The following is a 23,778-nucleotide window of genomic DNA, read 5'->3' on the forward strand; positions in this document are numbered from 1 at the left end:
ATGAGACTATCCCAGCCATGTCAGTCTCAATATTGAATTTATTCCAGTATTCTGACTTGGCTTCATAATATTAATTTAAAAACTTGACCTACATTAAGTAATTGCAGATGGTAGATTAAAATAAAGAAAAAGCTTCCCTGTAGTCTCAGGATATTCTTCAATTAAGTAATTCAGAGCTTAAAATAAAAGCAATTATATATATATCTCAATTATAAGTCAGGCAAAAAAGTATCTGAACCTAACCAATGGTGCTAGAATTACCATTCATATGACATTATATAAACATGTTATTTGTTCTTTTTTTAATGAGTTGTCAATGATTCCAGTATGATAAGAACACGCAATCAGCAGACATTCCCGATCCTACCTTGTGATACACGAGCTGTTTTACAATTTTATGTTGAACAGGCCTGCTAACACCTGAATTTTCTTAATCATGCAAAATTTAAACATTCCTAGACAATGAAACATTTGTACAATGTTCAAATATATGCACAGAAGTGGAAAAAAATTTGCGCATGTGCAAAAAGTACCTAACCCTTAGTTTAATAGGTTGAGACCCTCCAATATGTCAACATGTGAATTATTATATATTTGAGTACATGGTTTTAAACCAAGTTTTAAAGATATGTCTAACAATAGATGCTTTGAAAAACTAATGTGAAATCAAATGTCACTGCAACCTCCAAATACAGTTAGGAAACCACTGCTTTGAGACACAGTACAGGATGCACAACGTGGCCCCTGATCAGATAGTCCTGAATTTAAATTCCATAGCCTCCACTAAATAGCTATGTTACACGGGGTAAATAATTAACTTCTTTAAGCTTCAGTGACTATATCTGTTATGAAATTTAAATAAGAAATGCACAGAAAGCAGTTAGCCAGAATGCTAGTTATGATAATGGTGATGATAAGCTTGCTCAATTGTCATCTCTTTCCAAGGCCTATCCTGACCATTCTACTTGAAATTTCAATATGCACAGATTCTCCCAACCCCACGCTTCTGATCCCCCTTCAAGCTGCTCTGTTTTTCCCCATAGCACTTATCACTTTCTAATAAACTATTAACCATCAACCAGTAGGATATGATTTCCAGTCAAAGAAACATCATATATAATATCAGGCTCTTTGCAGATCTTAAGTTCTCAAATTTGCATAGACAAAAAGCCTTCCAATATACTAATTAGTGGGTTCTTACGTCTTGAAATGGAATCTAGGTTTAGTACCTCATTAAAATGGAATTTTTGAGCAGACAGAGAGTTTTTGTCTTTTTGTTTTTTCTGTTTGGTCTTCTTGATATCCTGTAACCTGAAAACTGTGATGTAAAATTAATAATACACAAATACTGTGATATAAAGTCAATACACCTTATATTACATAAGGGAATAAGAGAGGAAAGAAAAGACACACACACACACACACACACACAAACACATTCATAACAAAGTAAGTAGAAAATACTCATGACAATTATAATCTTTGTTTCTGTAACTCATCAGCGGTGGTAGTATTTATAACTACCTTCTTCCACCACCTGTTACATATGCTTTTTGCCTTCAGCAAGCACTTTAGCTGGTCATGATTTCTTATCTGGTGGGGTGACCTAAACCTTCATTCCTGAAGGGTCTGGGCCATTAGTAGTCCTGCCTGGATTGGGTTTTGGTAGTTTTCTATTGACCTTAATGGCAGGGCCTGGTAATACTAACAGAGGCCCTAAGGGGTCTCCTATATACAAGATATACTCTTCTTTACCTCTGTTGTGGAGTAGTAGCCCAATTTCCCCTTGGTAGTCAGGGCCAATCACCCCAGCCAACACTGTAAGTCCCATCTTTGCCTGTTGATTCAGAAGTATGGGGTTCAAAGTGGCTCAGTGGCCATCTTAACATCCAGTTCAATGGAATTATTGTTGTGTCTCCTCGTAGAACCATTCCTCCCTCTGGAACTAAGACCTCTAGGCTAACAGAGCATAAGGACATGGGAACAGGAAGCAAAATTTTGCCAGTGGGTCATTAAGGTAGTTAATAGTTGGGCCACTCCCATTTCCACTCCTTGATTCCTGGACCCATGAATCCTGACTGTGGGAGAAACAATACCACATACTGGATGCTGATTCAGAGCATGTACAACCATATGGATAACCTTGCCTCAGGCCTGCAAAGTGACTGAGTCTTCAAAGGCCATTCCACTGTTCCACGATCAAAAGCAATGCTATGTGGAATACCATGACAGTGGATTCTGATGATTAAATGAGATAATGAATGTTATTTTCCTTCCCTAGAACCATAAACATGCATATACATCAGAAATGTTTAATAACAGTAATACTGTGTGTTTGCCAAAGTGATCATTTCAGCCTATGAATGCTTTGGGAAATTATATTGTACTAGAATTTTCAGAGATGAAGTTTCCTTAGAGATTACCTAATGGCTTTCAAACTTTTTAAAGCTCAAAATCCTAAATTCACAAGAAAGCTATTATGTAAAACAGGTAAAATTAGACTTGCTATATTTGAAAGTAGAGTGGGGTGGGAGGCAGCACAGAGAAGGGGGCAATACTTGCTCAGCCAAGGCCCTTCCCAGAACCCCCAGGATAAATTTTCTCAAAAATATCTTCAAAGTGCAATGGAGCCCCCTGCCATTAATTAAATGGCACCCAGTCACTTTTAGGCAGTCTTAGGAGGGAAAAAAAATCAGTGAAACTGTTTTGATCATACATATTTCACAAATGTAAAACATTGGATAAATTTTGAGTTTCACAAAAATTGTTTATGACTAACTCAAATCATGTGTTTAAAAATTCTGCTTGCACTTCAGGAATTTGCATCCGTTTGCCTGGATGAACGTTCTGGAAACGGTGCAGTTTTTTTCAGGGGAAGCATTTTCACTTAAGGTGTGTATCGTTGCTTAGGTTTGTTAACTTGTTTTTTGCATTAAACTACTAGTCCATAAATATGGATCAAGGACTCAAAAGTAGTTCCCTGAGGTGTAAAAGGAGTGGTAAGAATACTAACGTAAAAGCTACAATAAAGAACAATTTTTAAATGAAAATAATGTGCAAATTATAAATCTACACATGCGGGGAGAAGTGAATCTGTGAATGACATGCATTGTCACAAGCATGCTCCCCTGCCAGGTGTGTCCCTCCCGGTTTCCAGGTGAATTCCCCAACACCACAGGGCACAGGGGAGGTTTTATTGGGAAAGGCTGGGATCAATGAGAAGAGGAAGGCACTGCTCCTCCCCCACACTCCCTCATCATCCATGCAGAGGGATGCCGGGGCCCAGGTCATCTGTTATTTTGCCCTTTTTATAGGGCAAGTTGTAAAGTTTTGTCAAGACTGGGACAGACAGCTGCCCAGGTCATGGATAGCACAGGACCCATGGGGAGTTCTAATCCCCCCTGTTGGCTGTGAGTCCTGAGGCAAACCATCAGTTCCTCCACATGCAGAATGGATGGCAGTGAGATACAGTCTTACCTGGGTAATTGTTCAAGGTCACTTACAGACAGTACTGCTCATTGCACAACAACTAAGTGGAGGACAGCAATGGTGCTGATCAAGCCAGGCTTAGTCTCCCACATTAAATGTTTTGGAGTTAATTTTTGCTGATGTCAGCCAAGGTACCAACAGGAAACAGATGGCACAAAGGTGGGAACTGAGGGAATTTTGGTAACGGAGCTATGTATAAACACCAGGGCAGACATCAGGGAAACCAACAAGGGATGGGGAAGCAGCCCGGGGCTCAGCAGCAGGGGGCAGCCATCACTACCCCTGAAGAGAGGTTTGGAGGGGCTGAGGGGCCAGCAGCAGCCATCAAGTCCTTTGGTGTAGGAACCCGGCCACTCCCAACTTGTAACCCTGCAGGAAGGAAACAGGGAGAATAAATGACGCTGACCTCACTTTCCTACCATTAATCTGATGGTGTTCCCACTGGCCAAACCCAATCACAAGTCTGAGGGTGAGGAACTTGGCAAATCCAGCTGATGGGTCAGCCTTCCAGGGTACAAGGTCAAGTGGAGAAGGCAGGAAGTAAGTGGACATTAGGGACAAACAGAGAATGTCCACACAGCAAGGAAGACAGGACCCAGGGGCAGCCCTTGAGAGGAGAGCTTTAGGAGAGCAAAGGAGGTGAGAGACCATATGCAGGGCATGGCTGCGCCCGTGAGCCATGGCCGCTGAGCCTGCGCGTCCGGAGCCTGTGCTCCGCGGCGGGAGAGGCCACATCGGAGAGAGGCCCGCATACCGCCAAAAAAAAAGAGGGCTCTGGGTTAGGAAAAGAGAGTATTTTCTGATTTGGGAAAAAGACAGAATTTTCATCTGAAGGGCCTAAGGATCCACTGTAAAGGGAATAACTGGAGAAAGAAAGAATAACAGATATGCCCACCATGGGAGAGTATAGAGTTTTGAAGACAGGACACAGTATTACATGAACAAGGTCAAAATCATACCAACTGTTAATTGAGTCATTTACACTCCCCTCCCCCCCCACCAATAATAGTCAGCCATAGAATGCATTCTACTGCGGTAGGTTTACTATGCCATCTCCTAAAAGTGCTTTATTAAGGTGAGACTTTAAAATGTTCTCAAATATGACTTGAACAGATTAAGGCACTTGATTGAAATGAGAAGACCAGATTTGAGAATTATGTAAAGGTTAAGAAAATGAAATATATTTCAAAATTGATTAGCAATTGGAATACTTTCTTGGCTAAAAATTAAATATGTAGCAAAGAGTGAAGGCGATTATTCACAAATTAAAATGCTTCTTATAGTTTTTCTTTCTACATCTAACAAATGTATCTGAAGGCTTGAATACAGAGTGTTATCTAAATTCTACCTCCACAGTTTTGTGGTCTCTCAGTACTATTTCAAATTGGAATTTTTCCAGCCTGATCCTCTTAGACTATCACGGGTGTCACCTAATAGATTGAAGACCTCAGGAATCACGGTGTTAGAACTACTATGTCATTAATCTCATTAGTGACATTATTTCATTTATTGTTAAAGAACTTCACTTATACTTAAAATGAGCCAGTAACGCATAAATCATGAGTGGAGTAGAAACGTTTCCCTACCCTAAGAAGACAGCTGAAATCTCACCATTGGTTTTCATTGTCTTATGTTGCCACTCCAGACCATCAATACCCATTATAAAATTATCTAGCCCTTTCCTAAATGTTTCTCTGGTATGGTTTATTTTAAACATCCAATACCTCAATTGGTAAAATTATGAAAATATCCCTCTTCAAGAAAATCTGATCCCATTTGTAAAATCTGCTTCTCATAGGTTTACAGGTGTGTAGATTAGAGTACTTTCATTAGAACAAGGGCCAATCCAATTGAGCAAATGATAGTATCAAGCTACCCCAAATTTCACTGTGATGTGCTAAAAGTCAGAGGTCTTTTAAAAGAAAATAATTGTAAACTACCAGACCCATATGTTTCCTTTTCTCTGCTAGCCTTAAAACAATAAACTAAGATAAGGAATGGAATTTTCAGGCTTCGGTGAGAAGCCTTTATCTTCAAAAGAGACTTGAGAAGGAAGACTTAACTGACCTTTCCATGTAAGAAAGCATATCACCTACTGAGATGTGTCTTTCTTGTTGGCACCTCCGTACAAAAGAAGTGAGAAGCTAAAATCAGCTTCAACTTGTGCAAATTAAAAGTAACCTTCAGGCTAATGGGTTTTCAACACCACTCCTTACTGGGCAAAAAAATTGTGCCCCGTAAAATTAAATTACCTCCTCAAAACTGACTTCTCCAATAAATTATGATACTAAATACAGTAAAATTGAAATTCCTACAAAACAATTCCCCCCTCCCTGGGGTAACCCTCTTGTCACTGTTAGAATTGATTCCATCTTTAATGGAGTCCTCCATCTAGCTCCGGGGTCCAAAATCAAAAAGGGGTGAAGAAAACATAAAAACTGTCAAAGAAATGGCAGAACAATTACAAGCCAGGAAAATAAATCAGACATTTGAGAAAACTACAACTACAGTTTAGCAAAATAAATGCTGTAGCAATGTACCAAAGGCTAAATTTAAAGAATGTGAAGGGTTCTTACTTAGCAGAAGATGACCCGTTGTTTTCCATTTCTTTGAAATAGTGATCAGGAGGAAAAAATCAAATAATTAAGCACTGTAATGAGTTTGTAAGGTGGTAGCACTTAAGTATTAAATCTGGCAATCACTAAAAATTGACTATATTTTCACTAACTGAGGAAGTCTAACATAGTCCTTTTTAAACAGTGTTAGAAATCATAAACTCATTGTTGAGTGAATATTCTGTACTAAGAGCTAACCAGTTTCTTTAGGCATGAAAATATCAAGGAAAGGAGGACTCCACAGTCCACTTAAAAGACTAATCAAACATATACAAAAGTAGAGACATAAATTCATAAACACCAGTTAGTACAAATTGTGCGCAAAATCTTAACAGTAAGACAAGGAAAGGCACAATTATCATGAGGTTATATAAAGCTAAAGTGTTCAATTTGGTTTGAAAGGCAGTGGGCAAATGTAAGAAGAAGTCTATGATGGAAATTATGGCAGGTGTTGTACAGGATGGACTAAAGTCAAGAGAAACGTACAAACTAATACTAATCCTAATAATATCTGACTACAGGTACCAGATACTATTCTAAACATTCCCATATATTAACATGTTAAATCCTCACAGTAATGCAATGAGGCCGACACTGTCATTATCTCATTTTACAGAAGGCGAAAGTGAAGCATGTAAATAATGTCTGATTTTTTGCAGTAAGCTTCCTGCATAGCAACTCCCACACAGGTTAATATAAGCAAAGCACATTTCACTATCAAAGCAGGTACTATCATCCAGAGAAGACTACTGATACTATTACTAAATGTATTGTTTTTCAATGTTTTTATTACAGAAAAATTCAAATATATATAAAGTAGAAATAATAATATAATGACCACACCCCCTCCATGTACCCAGTCTTGATTCTTCCACTATATCTCCACTCATTATCCATCTACCCCTCATGATTTTGCAGTAAATCGCTGGCATTTTACCATTTCATCATCACTAAATCTTTCAGCATGTTGTCTCTAGAAGATAAAGACGGTTTTTCCTTGTAAACATGACAATAACCTCCTAACACTTTAAAATGACAATTCCTTAATATCAAATATCAATCAAGGGTCAATTCCAATAATATATCTCACTTTAATACTTATTGAGAACTTGCTATGTGTTCGCAGTGGTCACTTCCACGTACACTAGTTCGTTTAAATTGCTTTTTTTTTTCTCACTCTTACTAAAAGGAACGAGTCTGTCTCTACTCGGTGATTCAAGGCACCGCCGCGGGCCTTCCCGGCAGAGCGCCCCGCAGCGGCCGGGCCCGGGTCTCCCGCTCCCACCGCCACCGGGTCCCAGCCCTCTCCCAGCTGGGGACGCGGCCCCGGACCGGAAGCCGCTGTGCGTGGTGCTCACTTCCCCAGCCCAGCGACCCCGGCCCCGCCCCAGTTGCCCCGGCGACGAGGGGCCGCCGTGCGGCGGCTGGATCATGGCGGCGTCTGTGGGGACGACTCCCGGGGGGACGACCCCCGCGGGGATGACTCCGGCGGGAACCACGCCCGAGTCGGAGGTACGCCGTCCCTGCCCGGTACCCGCGACCCCCGAGCGCCCGCCCCCTTCCCGCGGCCGAGGCTTGTCCCGGGGAGGCGCCTCCCGCCGGGGATTGGGTGCGCGGACCCGAGTGGCGGAGGGTTTGGGAGCGGGTCCCGGGCGGCGCGGGCTCCGGGGGAGAGAAAGGGGGTCCCGGAGCCACCGCCCCGCGCTCCCCGAGCCCTGCCGCTCGACTCGCCTCGTGCTCTCGAGTGTAAACTAGAAATCCTTCCGTTGGACGGTTCATTCGTTGCCCCAAAGGCTTCACAAGGACGCCCTTTTCCCCGGATTCTCAGCACTTGAAAGGGAATTCTGGCAATCTTGAATGGGCCCGACTCTTTTGGAAATTACTACTAATTCACTTAAGATGATCACAGTTCCTGTTGCCCAAAAGCTGTCGTGGAATAATTACTCTTCATTGGTAGTGAATAGATTAATATTTGAAGGCCAGTGTTTCCCTTATTATTTTGCTGTTTCTCTAAATAATAAATACATAATAGGAGATGGGACAAAGGGGGAACGCCTGGAAAATCGACCTTCCGGTTATGGCTTAGTTGCTCATCAGCCCCTTGTTTTTAGGAAAAGTATTTAACGTCCTTGGGCCTCCAGTGGTTTCCTTTGTAAAATAAAGATTTTTCCTCAGGCCCCTCCAAACACCAGTTCTCAGTAATAAATGGGTTCTAGGTAACTTGAGTTACTCACAAGCTTTGTATCCTGAGATTTTAATTAAGAATATATTCCTAAAAAATGTTTAAATCTTCGCATACTTGAGTCAATCATGTTGTCCTAAGAAGTTTTTTCTTCTGTTTTTAAGACTCTGGAGGTGAATAATGTTATAATTAACATTGCTAGGCTCAACTTCCTTATTTGTGTAAATAACATTTTTTTTGTACAGAAGATATGTATTAGCTGCAGTTTTATAAATGAGGAAACGCAGATCCAGTGAATTTAGTGCCTTGCCCAGAGATGTGCAAGTCATTCCCAAGCCATTCTTCCCAATACTGTGTGCAGACCACTAAAGCATGCGGATTCTCCTATGAGCCTTTTGAAATTAGCATACATTAAAAATACATTTTAATGTGATAAACTGGTTACTAACCCAGTTACTCCCTTGTGATCTCTAATGTAAGTAATATAGTTTCAAAAGTGGCATAGGAAATTTCCCAATTAAATCGTGTTATTTAAATATATACAAGAACTTACTTATGAGAATGTACAGTTGTCAGTGTACACCCACATATATAGTTTCCCATGCAGATAATGTCCTTTGTAAGAAAGACTGATAATTTGGGGTTAATGAGCCTGCACTTCGAAAAAAAATGCCCCATAATTTTTCTTTTTTTAAAAGATGTGAGGAAGTGCCATGTTCCAGGAAAAAAATAATCACTTTTTATAATGGACGAGTCAGACGAATACATATAGACGTTAGGTGATTATCTGCCACCTTAACCCTGTCAGTGAGCACTTTTGTAAACTTCTTGGAGAAGCAAGTATTCCCCATGACAATCAGTAGTCTTTTAGTAACAAACCGAACAAATCAAGTTGGAATTTGGACTCACTTAACTGTGTTCTTTTACTAAGATTAACATACTGCATGGTCAAAACTCCATTTTCCATTCTAATGAAAGCAGAGTTCCTGTAATTCATGGAGTAGACAGTTGATCCCTAGTGTTATGTCATTCATTAGAATAAGTCCTGCCTGCCACCCATTTGTGCCCACTGTGGGTTTCAGGGGTTAGATAGAAAAGACAGCAAAAATCTCTCGGTGTGTCTGTTCCCAAGGCTACATCTTTTCAGTTAGGTACTGAAAGGTTCTTCTCAGGTCAGATTCTTTACTGAGTTGATCCCCCAAGACCTAGTCCCTTATAGTATTATTTCTTAATAATTCTTTATCCAAATTGACTTAGCCAGTGCACCATCCAGTCATCTGAGCCAAGCAGTAGTGAAATATTTCTTTTCTTGCCAAGTCTATTGCAAATAAAGCATAAGCTTCCAATAGTCTGAGGTTTCCCGTTTGTTGTTTGTTCTCAGTACCTAAAATAAAAACAGCAAATTATCCCAGTCGTATAGTAGGCACTCAGTAAAAATATAGCTTAACTAATTGAAATTATAGAGGATCTGACATATGCCAGGAATGTAGTTATCATAGCTCAAAATCTGCTCTGTAAGATACCTTGAACAAGCAGACGTGAGATGCAGGTCCAGGAAAATATTTCTTATGTAATATTGCTTAAAATTTTTTTTGCCAACTTTCCGAATTCAACAATCCAGTTTCTTTAGTAACATGGGAGTAAATGCCTCCTTCTAAAAGGTAAGACTAAACATTTGGGAGATATCTATTTAAATGCACAAGACCAGAGAAATGACGACAGTCTGAAAATAAGTATTTCCTACGTATAGATCTGTAACTGAAAGGAGTTTATAAATTCTCCTAAGTTAATTTATAAGTGAGTTTGTAAATGAATACTTAGAATTCAATCATCAGTCTTTTATCGATAGTTTGTTCATAAGCTGACTTTCTTAATATCTTCAAAAATACTATTCGGGACATGTAATCATTTAAGTATTATATGTAAAAGGACTGTACTTCAACTCATATCAGAGACCTAAAAGAAAATGTAAATGATTATTTCCCAATTGCTTCTTTTGAATAATTTCCCTTAGTGTTAACAAATCCCCTAACAGATGACATTTATTCAATGCCTTTGGGACTTTCTCAGGACAAGGGGACACTTACATAATCCTGAGTGGAAAGATGATATCACTTGTGGTAAAAGCCTCAGTGTGTTTGGGAGAGGCCATAGACAATTCTCTCGACATTAGGAGGTCCCTACGGACCTTGAAAATAGCCCCCGCCCCGTCATTGGCAGGTTAGAGAGAAACACTTGGGGCTCAACTTGGGCACCAAGATGACCAGTTTCCTGCAGTTGCAGTGTCATTCATGAGGTATTTATTGAAGCCATTTACAGCACATGGTGTAGATCAACCTGTGCAGGGCTATGAGGAGGATGCCAAAAAGTTGCTCAAAATATTGTTGAAAAAACAGTGCTAATATTCCTTAAAATGTGAATATACAGTAGCATTATTTATCAGACACTTAGAACCTCTGGAAATATTGGCCTTGGGCGTGGAGGTGTTGACAAACATTTGGGCTTGTCTTTCATCTTACCATCAGTCTTTGGGTTTCCTATCTTATTCTTATTTCCTGCTTCTCCCCACTCCATCCTCCCTTTCAGGTTGCACAAATCATATTCAATTTTTTTCTAATATTTAAAGTTTTATTTTACTAAAGTTAGGTCTTTAACACAGCTAAAATTAATTTTTGATGGATGTACTGTATATTTGAAATGAGGATCTAATTTTGTTTTCTTCTAGACATGAACCATCAATTATGCCAGTTTCATTTACTATAAATAAGCCATACTCTCTTCCCATGGAGAATGGACTGACTGCCACTATCACATTAAATATGTACATGAATGGGCACAAGAATGGCTGAGGAGTCAGTGGAATAGAATAAAGAATCCATCATTTATATATGTATATGTATAAATTTATACATGTAGGTATATTTTTGAATTTCCATTCTCTATTTTTTTACACTGACTAGTTTGTCCATTCTTGTGTTACTGCCAACCTACTTTATATTTAACTTTAATGTCTGATTTGGAAAGGTCCCTCTCACTATTTTTCTTTTTCAAAATGTATGTATTCTTCCATAAGAACTTGAAAAAATGATTTCGATAGTTACAAAATGATACAGTTGAGATTTGAGATTGTCATTGCATTATACTTGTAATGTGGGAAGGATTTAATTTTTTTTTATTTAATTTATTTTATTTTTGGCTGCGTTGGGTCTTCGTTGCGGTGCGCAGGCTTCGCATTGCGGTGGCTTCTCTTGTTGCGGAGCACCGGCTCTAGGCGCACAGGCTTCAGTAGTTGTGGCTCGCGGGCTCTAGAGCACAGGTTCAATAGTTGTGGCGCACGGGCTTAGTTGCTCCGTGGCATGTGGGATCTTCCCGGACCAGGGCTCGAACCCGTGTTCCTTGCGCTGGCAGGTGGATTCCTAACCACTGCGCCACCAGGGAGGCATAATTTTTTTAATTTGAAGGTTTCCAATAAATCTCTTTTATCAAATCTTGTTATTAAACTTAGATAAAGTTTATAATTTCTTTAGGTACTATACCTTTCTTATTATATTTTTAATCCAGTTTAATCAATTTTAATGCCATTTACATTTATAATTAGTTTCTAATACAGAGGAGAGCAGGTAGCCTTTGTATGTTTATGTTATATGTAACCATCTTACAAGTTTCTTATTAGCTCAAACCATGTTAGTACAGTGTCATGTTTCTTAGTTGCGCAGCCATGTAATCTTCAAGTAAAGATTTTTTAATGTCCTCATTTCTAATATTTAAGCCACATATTTCATTTTCTTATTATATTATTAGACCCGCTATAGTGAGTTTAATTACAGTAATGTTACTAGCCAGAATCCCTTTTTCGTTCCTGGTTTTCATAAGAATACATCACTGTTTCTTCATTCAATATAATGTTTTGGCATGTAATCTTTTTTATGTTTAGCTATTCTTTTTTTTTAATATTATTTTTATTTTTTGGCTGCGTCGGGTCTTAGTTGTGGGCACGGGATCTTTTGTTGTGGCACGTGGGCTTCTCTCTGGCTGTGGCATGCGGGCTTAGTTGCCCCGTGGCATGTGGGATCTTAGTTCCCCAAATAGAGATTGAACCAGCATCCCCTGCCTTGTCAAGAGGATTCTTTTTTTTTTTTTTTTTTTTTTTTTTGCCGTTCCGCGGGCCTCTCACTCCCACCGCGGAGCACAGGCCTCCGGACGCGCAGGCTCGGCAGCCATGGTCACGGGCCCAGCCACTCCACGGCATGTGGGATCTTCCCGGACCTGAACCCGTGTCCCCTGCATCGGCAGGCGGACTCTTAACCACTGCGCCACCAGGGAAGCCCTAAAGAGGATTCTTAACCACTGGACCACCAGGAAAGTCCCTAGCTTTTCTTTTTTTAATTCATATTTTACTGAGAGTTTTGCTGCTGAATTCTTACAAATGTTTATTATTTATTTTTATAATCATTATTTTATCATTTAATTTGACTTAAATATATGAGACTTATTAATGATAATCTGTCCTTGCATTTCTGAAATTAACTTTATTTGGTCATAATGATAGCTTATTATTCTTTTAGTATGATGCTGGATTCAGTGTTCTAAGATATTATTTTAACTAGGATTTTTGCATCTGAATTCATTAATGATTTTGACTTATAATTTCCTTTCTGTGGTAACTCAGGTTTTTGTGTACAGCCTGTGCTGTCTTCTAAAAAATGAATTATCTACAGTCTATAAATATTAGACCAACAGAATTTATGTGTTCTTGATTGTTCAGTAGAACTTCAAGTGTAAACTATCTGGACATGGTGACCTTTTAAAAAGTAGACTTCCAGTTTAGTTCATGTTTGGTCAGGTCCATTTCTTCCCTTACCCTTGGTCAAATTTGATAACGTATATATTCCTAGGAAATCACCCATTTCCTTGTAATTTTCAAATGTATTTCCATTTAATGTGGCATGTATTTATTTTTTCTTTAATCGCATTTGCCCAAGATTTGCCTATTTTATTCATTATTTTAAAGAACTAGCTCTTGCTTTTATTTATCCTTCTTTCATCTACTTTTTGTCTTAAATTGGCTCCTTATGGTGTCCAGGACTATAGTGAGGTGAGTGAGGGGTGCCAAAAAATTCAGTAGTCAAGAGAAACTATATTTTAATGCAATATTTTAAAAACAAAAATTAATGCAAAAAATCCATAATGGATCTAAATTTTAAATAAAGTCAGCATCACTATTACTGATTTTTCCTTTTTGCCTCAGGCTCCAACATGGCTCAACACAGCACTGCTTCTTAGTTCATTTATTTTCAGGCTTGAAGAAAGCCTTTCAAAGTGTGGAAATTGTAGACCATTCTCTGTTCTCTAAGACTGTGAAACACCTCTTAGGCATCTTTGGTGAACTGTGCTATCTTTCTTTAGTGGACATTTATTAAGAGTCTTGTAAGACATACCACTGATGGATACAAAGGTGCCCCCAAAGGCTTAAATTCTAGAAGAAAGACATATGTACAAATGTGGAAAGTTTAGGTGACATTAGAGAAAAAAATTCAGAGAAAAAGTTATCTGACAATATCAGGCTTACAATTTTAATGCTTCTGGAATAACAGCTAAAATCCAGCAGGTGGTGGAATAAAATGAGTTACAGTGCAGTTTAGCTTACGTATTTTCCTAGTCAGAGATGTAATTTTACAGAGAAAGTGATAATTACATATTTACATTTTTATTAACCTATTCATGAATTTTCCATTGTATCTTTAATTTTTACAAATCAGAGCGTATGTATCAAAACATTAAAGTTTTTTAACCACCTTATATCCTTTCTAGGTACATGGCAGTATATAAACAAACAAAAGAAAAGCTCTCATTTAAAATAGGTCCAGGAATTCAATTTAAGACAAAAGAAAACAAAAAACCAGAGGCAAACCCTCCTACAAAATGATTATCTTAAGCTATCAAGTTTTAGTAAAAAATGAAGCACTAATATTAGGCACCTTAGCTAGAATTATTATTGTACAAAAGATTAAGATTATTTTATTCTCTTTCAGTGCTTGTGTGACCTATTTTCTCCTGTTCAGAAAATTTTCAAATCTAATAGTTGATCTGAATGTCTATATAATGTACCTTTCATATATATCTTTATTCATTATGAATAATGATAGCAATCTTGTATGTAGTAAAACATATCAGAATGATTTTTTGACATGAATCCAAATTTAGGTTCAAATGCCTTGCTGTAAGTCACAGAATTCATCAATATTCAAACCATCATGAGATCTCCAAATCCAGGTCCTGCTTTTTATCATGCTCCATCATCTAACAGTGTCATCACAGGATGGAGATGAATTCAGACAGTTGATGAACAACCTATGTTGACCTAACTAGGACCTGCAGAATTCTAAAAAGAAGTAAAAGATTGAATGACTGTCCCTGAGGAATATACAATCTAATGGTATTAACAGTAGTAATAATTATACTTTACTGCTAATAATAAAAAAAAAAATACATATAACTAACAAATATTTAAACAAATATATAGGCATACATTATGGACTAAAATACTATTCTGTCTAAAAACTGAGTGCATTTAATTCGATTTACAAGTGTCTGAGTGCCTACTAGGTGCAAGGTATTATATTAGATACTAAAATATTTTTTCTTAGTAAATTTATAATCTAATAGTATGACCTACTTTAGGTTAATTTTCCAACTCTAAGATTATGAAAAGATAGCTAATAAAATAGCATATTTTATTTCTAAGTTGGAGTTTTAAAAATAAAAATATAATAATCTAATGTTAAATTACAAACGTTAAACTGATTTTCATTACCAATGAGTATTAGCTTTGGGATTTTTCTGTTCTTGAAATAAGGCAAGTTTGGGATGTGATCTTGTTAACTATAGCAAAATGTTTCCTACTCTTACTTATTGGAGCTTATTCACATGAAAAACTAAATAACTGTTGAATTAAAAACATTTGTCCCATCTCTTCCCCAAATCTCACAATCCTTTTTAAAATGCATTTATTTATTTATTTAAATTTTGTTGAAATATAGTTGATTTACAGTGTTGTGTTAATTTCTTCTGTACAGCAAAGTGACTCAGTTATACATATATACCTTTTCATATTCTTTTCCATTATGGTTTGTCACAAGATATTGAATATAGTTCCCTGTGCTATACAATAGGACCTTGCTGTTTATCCATCCTGTGTATAATAGTTTGCCTCTACTAATTCCAAACTCCCAGTTCTTTTCTCCCTACCCCTCGTCCCACTTGGCAACCACAAGTCTGTTCTATATATCTGTGAGTCTCTTTTTGTTTCATAGATATATTGATTTGTGTCATATTTTAGATTCCACATATAAGTGTTATCATATGGTATTTGTCTTTCTCTTTCTGACTTCACTTAGTATGGTAATCTTTAGGTCTATCCATGTTGCTACAAATGGTATTATTTCATTCTTTTTTATGGCTGAGTAATAGTCCATCACACACACACACACACACACACACACACACACACACACATCTTCTTTATCCGTTCATCTATCAATGGACATTAGGTTGTTTCCATGTCTTGGCTATTGTGAATAGTGCTGCTGTGAACATAGGGGTGCATGTATCTTTTTGAATTATATTTTTTTCTGAGTATATGCCCAGGAATGGGGTTGCTGGGTCATATGGCAACTCTGTTTTTAGTTTTTTGAGGACCCTCCATACTGTTTTCCATAGTGGCTGCACCAATTTACATTCCCACCAACAGTGGAGGAGGGTTCCCTTTTCTTCACACCCTCTCCAGCATTTGTTATTTGTAGACTTTTTAATCATGGCCATTCTGGCTGGCGTAAATCTCACAATCCTTTATTTTCATGGAGCTACTGGTGTCTTATCTCTTTTTCAGTCTTCTTTTCCATCCCCCATTCACAGCTCTTCTCTTCACGCTCTAGCTTTGGGCAGTTTCATCCATTCTCATACTTATAGTGACTCCTAAACCAACATCCATAAACTTGGCCTTTCTTGACTCTAGCATTTCTAATTAACCTCTAAACATTTCTTTCTTCTATGTATATTCCACCTAAAATTCAACCACTGAAACCAAATTCATCATCTTGCCTTCTTAAAACTAGCATCATCTTCTAAAACTCTTATTTGTGTTGGTGTGATAAGAGTGTCACATATGCTTTTACAGATTGTACTCTGAACTAAAGGACTCAGCTGAGGGTTGAGCAGGAGCTGAAACTACACTCTGTTCACAAGTGGTGCACTTGGGTGCAGGGCTGCATCAGCCTTAAGCCTTTAGTACTTCCTCCACCCAGAGAGGATGCCTTTGTCTAGTTCACACAAAGGTGGCATATGTGCTGTTGGAGGCCCTGAGTATCAACACCTTTTTCTTCTAGTCACCTATTTCAGAAACTCAGACTCTCCGTTCATTCTTCCCTCTTTTAGTCCCCTAAATGTAATATGTTGTATTTATCCCTTTCTGTTCTGCACACTGCTGGGAGCCCAGTGCAGCCCAATGCCTCATTCCTGAACTGTTCTAACAACCTTTTCATTTAACTCTTCCTTTTTGTCCTTCACCCTGCTACAGAGTACCCTTCATTAAAGCATAGTTTTGTCATTTCATTGCTCAAAAACTTCACGGTCCCTTATTGCCTGTAAAGAACAAACTCTTCAGCCTGTCATTCTTCAACCAGCCATGGTCTAAAATATGTATGGTGCCTTGTGCAGTATCTTGTGTATTGTAATCGCTCAGTAAACCTTTATTAAATTATTTAAGATCTCCTGTGATATATTTCCAATGCCCACCTTCCACTTAGGTCCAACTAGTCCCCTGTATGTGCCCCAGGCACCACTGTGAACTACTTTATATTTACAGAACCGGTACCCAACCGTCCTGTCTTTATCACCTTGGTGTTGCTGAGTCATTCACCTGGGACATTATCCATGCTCAGTCTCGCAAAGGCTGTTTCTCTCTGTAGACCTTCCTTGTCCCATTGCTGTCCTTGTCCCTTCCTTCCTTTAGACTGAATGACATCTTTATTATGGCTCACTTATTGTTTTCTTGTTTTAAAGTCACTTTTAGTTTGTTCCTTCCACAACATGTTAAGCTTCTTGAGGGTTACAAGTCTTTCTTACTTGTCTTTGCCTCCTCTTGTGCCCCAAGTTCAATGAGGAATATATAGATATTCAGAAATGTTTGTTAATTGAAAACCATCACCTCACCCAGTTTTAAATACGCACAAAAGACAGGTTGACTAACCATTCAGCTTTTCAGAAGAGAGGTACCGTTACTTAAAGACAGAAAGGAAAAGAGATTATCTAGGAGACTGTTGTTTTTAAATTTTTTCCTGAGAGCAGTGAGACAAAAGTAAGAACAAATTTTGATATCATTGGCATTAATATGTGAAAAGTGATTGAAATAACTTATTCCACATTTTTTTTTTTTGGTAGAAAGATACTGAATTCCAGGAGCATGAAAGGATTCTGTGTCCAGATTTTCTTTCAGTTGCCCAGATCACCGAAATGCTAGCAGAGGATGTAGATGGAGTTCAACAGTAAGTACTTCAGTATTACAACCAAATATGGAGCAGTTCTAGTTCTGCATCTATAAATGGTCATGATATGTTATTACACATTTTAAACCTATTTCCAAAATATTTGTTATTATATTTTGCACAGATATATATATCCGGACTGTGGAACACAAAAATTCTCAAACAACTGACTTTTTTCCACTGCTCAGCAGTCTTCTTTATGGGAGAAATGGATTTCAACCAACTTGCTAATCTTAACAGAGAATAGGGATTTATTGTTAAAAGCAGCCATTAGCATATGCCATCTTCTTTTCTCTTTCATTTGTAAAACTGTCAGTATGCGCAAGAACCTTTAGGTCTTCTTTCTCATCATGACAAGAGTAAGATGTATTTTCTGTAATATTAATAGTGAATATATTTTATAATTTTGGAAATCCTGAATATTAGCCATCCACCTGTGATTTTTATTGGATATGAAGCTATGCTAAGTATTCTAATCTCATACATTTTGCTTAAATATGTGACTATAACTGAATTTATAGTCATCAGTTCTAATATACGTACATCCTATTCTTAAGGCCATTGATTTCTACAGTAGATCATTTACTTAGAACTCTAATATATACTCAGATATATCCACCACACAAATTCTGAAAAGATGTTTTTAGTAATTATTCATTTTAAAAATTATCTCACTCTAGTAATGGAAGCCTGATCGGTTATAATGTGTGGAGTGTGGGGACAATGTGATGATGTTCTGGACTGTAATGTTCCAGGGTAAGATTTCTGTAGTCCAGTCGTCTGGATGTAAGCAGGGCATTGTCGGCCATAATGGGCAAATGGAAAATGACTTTGTCAGTGGTTATCATTTGCAAATCTTACAAATATTATGGAATAGAGGTGATTTACTGCTGAGAAGGAAATATATGACAGATGTACTTGCTGGAAGAGAGATTTGAGAAGGGAAGGCATATTAAGAGCAGGCAAATGACACTGACAGGCCTTTTCCTGAAATGCTCTTCACCTCCACTGCCTTCAAATCCTGCTAGAAATCCTGGTGATCTCTGATTTGGTCATACTACTTACTATCTGCATTTTTAGAAGTATTACTCAATTAAAAATTTCACAGGTTTAAGAATTTTATGGTGATGTTATCATATTTATAGAAATGAATGCTCATTGGGAATTCTTATTTTTTAGTGTCAGAATTGATTAGAAAAATGCATTTATTGTATTAATATCACTGATTAAGCTTCAAGTAACTATTATCTTCGATTTCTAGGTAACCCCAAATGTTGGTCATTGAAATGCAAAAAATAGGTATTTAAAACTAGGCAGGGGGCTTCCCTGGTGGCGCAGTGTTTGAGAGTCCACCTGTCGATGCAGGGGACACGGGTTCGTGCCCCGGTCCGGGAAGATCCCACATGCCGCGGAGCGGCTGGGCCCGTGAGCCGTGGCTGCTGAGCCTGCGCGTTCGGAGCCTGTGCTCCGCAACGGGAGAAGCCACAGCAGTGAGAGGCCCGCGTACCGCAAAAAAAAAGAAAAAAAAACTAGGCAGATAGTAGATTAATACGATGTAAATGACATATATTTAATATAGTTTATAATTTAATTGTATTAAATAATAAATACAAGATGTTATATTAAGTGCAGTTAATATTAAATAAAATTTATTGCAAACAAACGCTTTTTAGACTTGTGTATTTCTCATCACATCTTAAGTTGTACTGTGTATAACCATCTTTTGTGACAATCTTTTTCTCTTTTTCAATTACTGGCTCTCTTTTTTGTTAAATATCTACATTCTAAAAGTATTTTTAATCTGTAAGAGGTGAGATCCAGAAGAAAGTAAATGATAGAGAGGGTGATACAGAAGTTAGCTGTATAGAAACAACCAGGTTTAACAGCAGTTTGACCTAAAAGGTCATTCTTTTAGGATATGCCTATGGCCATCTCATTAATAGAATTCACCTGAAGTAATCTCAAATTTTAGGGCATCGATTTTGGATAAATGACAACAGTTTTATGTCAGGAGCCATTTCTTTGAAAAGTAATTTTCTTGAGGTTTTTTACATGATTTTTGTAACAGTAATCCTGAATTATTTGTAGCCAGTCATTCATTTTCCATTTAAAATAGCATTATTATAAATGGGGATTATACACCTTTCAAAATGACAGAAATATAATTGAGGTATCACGTCACCAAGTGGCAAAAGTATGCCAAAATCATACAGTCTACGAAGTTATAAACCTACTAAAGTAAATTATGGGACATTAGCACATTTCCCTACCTTTAAAAATTTTGTTGCATAAAAGCAACCAACCAAATGAAACATTAAAGTATCATTAAAATATATTTCTGGAATACACTTCAAGCAAAGTTAAATGTCTGGGTACATTTCTCATCATTTCCTAACTACTATATATGATTCATGTTTTAATGTAACCCTGATTTTATTTACAGATCCACCCAAATCCCTTTTGAAAAAAGGATAGGGACTAAATTGAAAATAACTATTTAAACACAGAAGTAAGGTGGAGAGATCTTTTAATAACCTCTCTATAATTGGTTTCCATGAGCTGTTCAGCTCTTGCCTTAAGGCTTATTTCTGCATGTCATCATATTTAAAAAATAAAAGGCACTCCAATTTCAAGAGCAGGCAAGAATAATGTAATATTTCTACTGAAATTCTTGGTGAGACAAAGTAGGTAGTTACACCACCTATCACTATAGCAAAACTTACTAAATCACTATTAAGCATCTTTCTCTTTCCTTACATTCTCTCATGCTACATCTGTGGCCATCTCTCCCCTCTCCCCTGTTCCATCTCCCTTTATTCCCAGAGGAAAAGCTTACAAATTTACCAGTAAAATGCATGGAAACTTTGCATTCAAACCACAGCAGTGTCTTGCTCCTAATGCCTCCCTGCTTAGTTTCCTTTGGAGTCAAATAACTGAATGAAGAACAGAAATGTTAAATATTTAGCCTGCAGTTCAAGTTGAAGGTTAAGATTCAAGTGGTACTATGGAAAGTGATGGAGGGGACATTAGGGAAAGAGCAAAGGTGGAGGAAACTTAAAAGAGACTTCACCATATTATTCTTAGGCAATTGTCTATTAACATATAGTTAAACATTGAAAAAATAAAAATGTAAAGCAAAGAACACATGCCACTATTCAGGTCAGATATTTAATTAAAACAATAACATGCAGATGAAGAATACACTTAGAAGGAAGACTAACTTCTGGAAACAGAAGAAAATGTTAGGCAAAAGCTGATGATTAAAGAGGGCATTGATTTCATAAAACGAGATAAAAGAAGGGATTATAAAATATGTAAATTAAGAGGCTTTTAACACTAAGGCAAGAAACTAAGGTAAAGAATAAATCCAATATAGAACTTATCTTGCTGAAAATCAAGGCAGTAATGGAAAACAAATTTAAGAAAACATTCAAAATGCATATTAATGCAATTGGAAGATGCTAGAATATACATCTAACAGTGTATCAGAAAAAAATACTTTAAACTTCATAAAATAAAAGTTGGATAGAAGATAAAATAAGAAAAGTTGCTGTTCAAAACTATGTATCAAACAAATATACTCTTATTGTAAACTGCCAAAAAAAAGCTTTGATTTAAATATTTTAATAGAATAAAACTTCATGTATTACCTCATCTCTGGGATAAAGTCACCTAGAGAGGAAAATTATCAGGCAGGCCTCAGACTTTTCCTTAGCAACATTAGGTAGCAGAAATCAGTAGAGTGAAAAGTAAGTAAATTTAGGGAGTCAAAAGAATATAATTCAGAATAAAATACTAATGGGGTTGTTTTAGTTAATCCATGTATTGGGTGAGGTAGTATTTTATTTTCTATGTGGATAGTCAATGCTGCCAGCATCATTTTTGAAGAATTCATACTTCCCTCACTGATTTGAAATACTACCTCTGTCATATACCAATTCCCATATATATTGGGTCTGTTTCTGGGCTTTCTGTTCCATTGGCCTATTTGTTGATTGCATTAAAATACCACAAGTTTTTATTACTATAGACATTTTCCTACTGACTTCTACTTAAGACTAAATGGTATTATACATTAAACATTGGAAAATAAATCTTGCTGACTGTTATCCAGTGCAAATGGAAGATGCCTGGCTAGTGAGGTAACCTTCTTCCCCAGATTGCCTCCCCATTCATTTCTGCATCTACCATTTGATTTGTGTGCTTGACAAAATGTATCAGTTGGGATGCTTTTAATTGCATGTAACATAAAAAACTGATCCTATTGACCTAAAAATAAAGTATACACACATTTACACACACAGAGACACACACACACACATGTATGTAAAATATCACATAACGGGACATTCAGAGATAGATTGACTCCAGGGTTGGTTGACTCAAGTCCTCAATAGTATCAAGAAGTAAGGCTTGGTCTTAGGACTGATTTTTCTTATGGTTATAAAATAACTGCCAGCAACAGACAAAGCTACTTACTTAACTCTTCTGATTTTTGTTCCACAGAAGAAAATGAACCTTACCATTAGTTATGAATTAACTAGAACAGTTTAGGAGAGTGCTCACTGTAGATCAATAAATACTATAGAGGATGCCATATACTGAAAGGCATTATATGGTGTTATGAGAAGGGAGATGAGAAGCATGACTGGCTGAAAAGACTCAGATCTCACTTTGGGTGTTGGGGTCTACGCAGATACTACTGTAAATGAAATGTATGTTAGAGAGTGAGTTAAACGCAACATCAGCTTTATTTATTCCCAGACTTGTTTAATCTTGCTGTATTCATTATTCTGATTGTGTAATTTATTTCAGTATTGTAAATAATAAGGACTCTTTTTGTAAATGGCAGTATAAAATTGTCACACCCACACACACCCACAAACACACATACACACACACAGACGTTCCCTCAGAAATCACATATAAGCATCTAGGAAATATCAATTCCATTTCTACTAACAAGGAGATGCTGAAAGCACAGACCACAAAATGTGAGGATGCCCACCAGAAACACTGTAGATCAAGCAGAAGTGCAGGAGAAATTATAAGGAGGATGTACATGGTGGAAGATCTGAGAATAAGCTTAAAAATATACTTATCCTCCCAGGTGAGGAGAAAACCCTGAAGTGCCATTTCAAGAACCCTTGTTTGCAATAGCAAGACCAGAATACACAGGCTTAGAGCAGATACTTTCCGTGTTTACAAGAAATAGATTGTTTTTGTGATAGTGAAGAGAACCTATTCGACTTTTTCCCACTAACAAAAAAGAATAAAAACTAGAATAATTGACATAAAATTATATCATATAGAAAACATCTTGTAATATGGCCAGGTTTGAGCATTAAGCAAGGAGGTTACATACAAAGACACTGCAAGAAAAAAATTGAAGAATAGAAAAAAGAAATGGCAGGCAAAGAAAATACACCAGAAGAATATGGCCACGAACAAACAAAAAATGATCAAATATTTACCATGAGTTAAGAACACTTACGAAGCAATCACAAGAGCATAAGACAGATACAAAAATTCAAGGTAGAGATAAGGATAGGTTATGAAACATTTTTTAAAGAAGTAGAAAAGGAGAGATCTCGCAGAGGTGAAATTTATAAGCAGCCCAAGGGAGAATTAACACTGCTGAAAACACAAGGGACATAGAAGACAGTAACAAGAAAAGCATATAAAATGAAAAGGAAATTGACTTAAAATTTTTTTGAAGTTCAAAGAGAAAATTACAGTTATAGAATAAAATGAGTAAAATATACATAATTGGAATTATTTAAAAAAGAAAGCAGAATGAATATTTAACAATCTAGTTCCAGAACATTGTCAGAAATAAAAGAAACTTGATTGTATACATGGAAAAAGACATTGAGGGAAAGGGAAAACGAAAAGTTACTATACTGCAAAGATAAAATGAAGAAAGAGGGTAGGAGAAAAAGATTTAGAA

At 37.1% G+C, this 23,778-nt stretch overlaps 1 protein-coding gene across 1 annotated transcript in view; it reads left to right on the forward strand.

Annotated features, from left to right (window-relative positions):
• The first annotated feature begins 7,527 nt into the window (after nt 1-7,527).
• Nucleotides 7,528-23,778, forward strand: part of CABCOCO1 (ciliary associated calcium binding coiled-coil 1) — a 120,493-nt gene continuing 104,242 nt past the window's right edge. The window contains exons 1-2 of the mRNA XM_007448637.1: nt 7,528-7,616; nt 17,725-17,828. Of these exons, the coding sequence (XP_007448699.1) occupies nt 7,536-7,616; nt 17,725-17,828 (185 nt within the window). The 5' untranslated portion in view covers nt 7,528-7,535. The remainder of the gene's footprint in view (nt 7,617-17,724; nt 17,829-23,778) is intronic.

This window comes from Lipotes vexillifer, unplaced genomic scaffold, assembly GCF_000442215.2.
Source record: "Lipotes vexillifer unplaced genomic scaffold, Lipotes_vexillifer_v1.1 scaffold331, whole genome shotgun sequence".
NCBI classification, from domain to species: domain Eukaryota; kingdom Metazoa; phylum Chordata; class Mammalia; order Artiodactyla; family Lipotidae; genus Lipotes; species Lipotes vexillifer.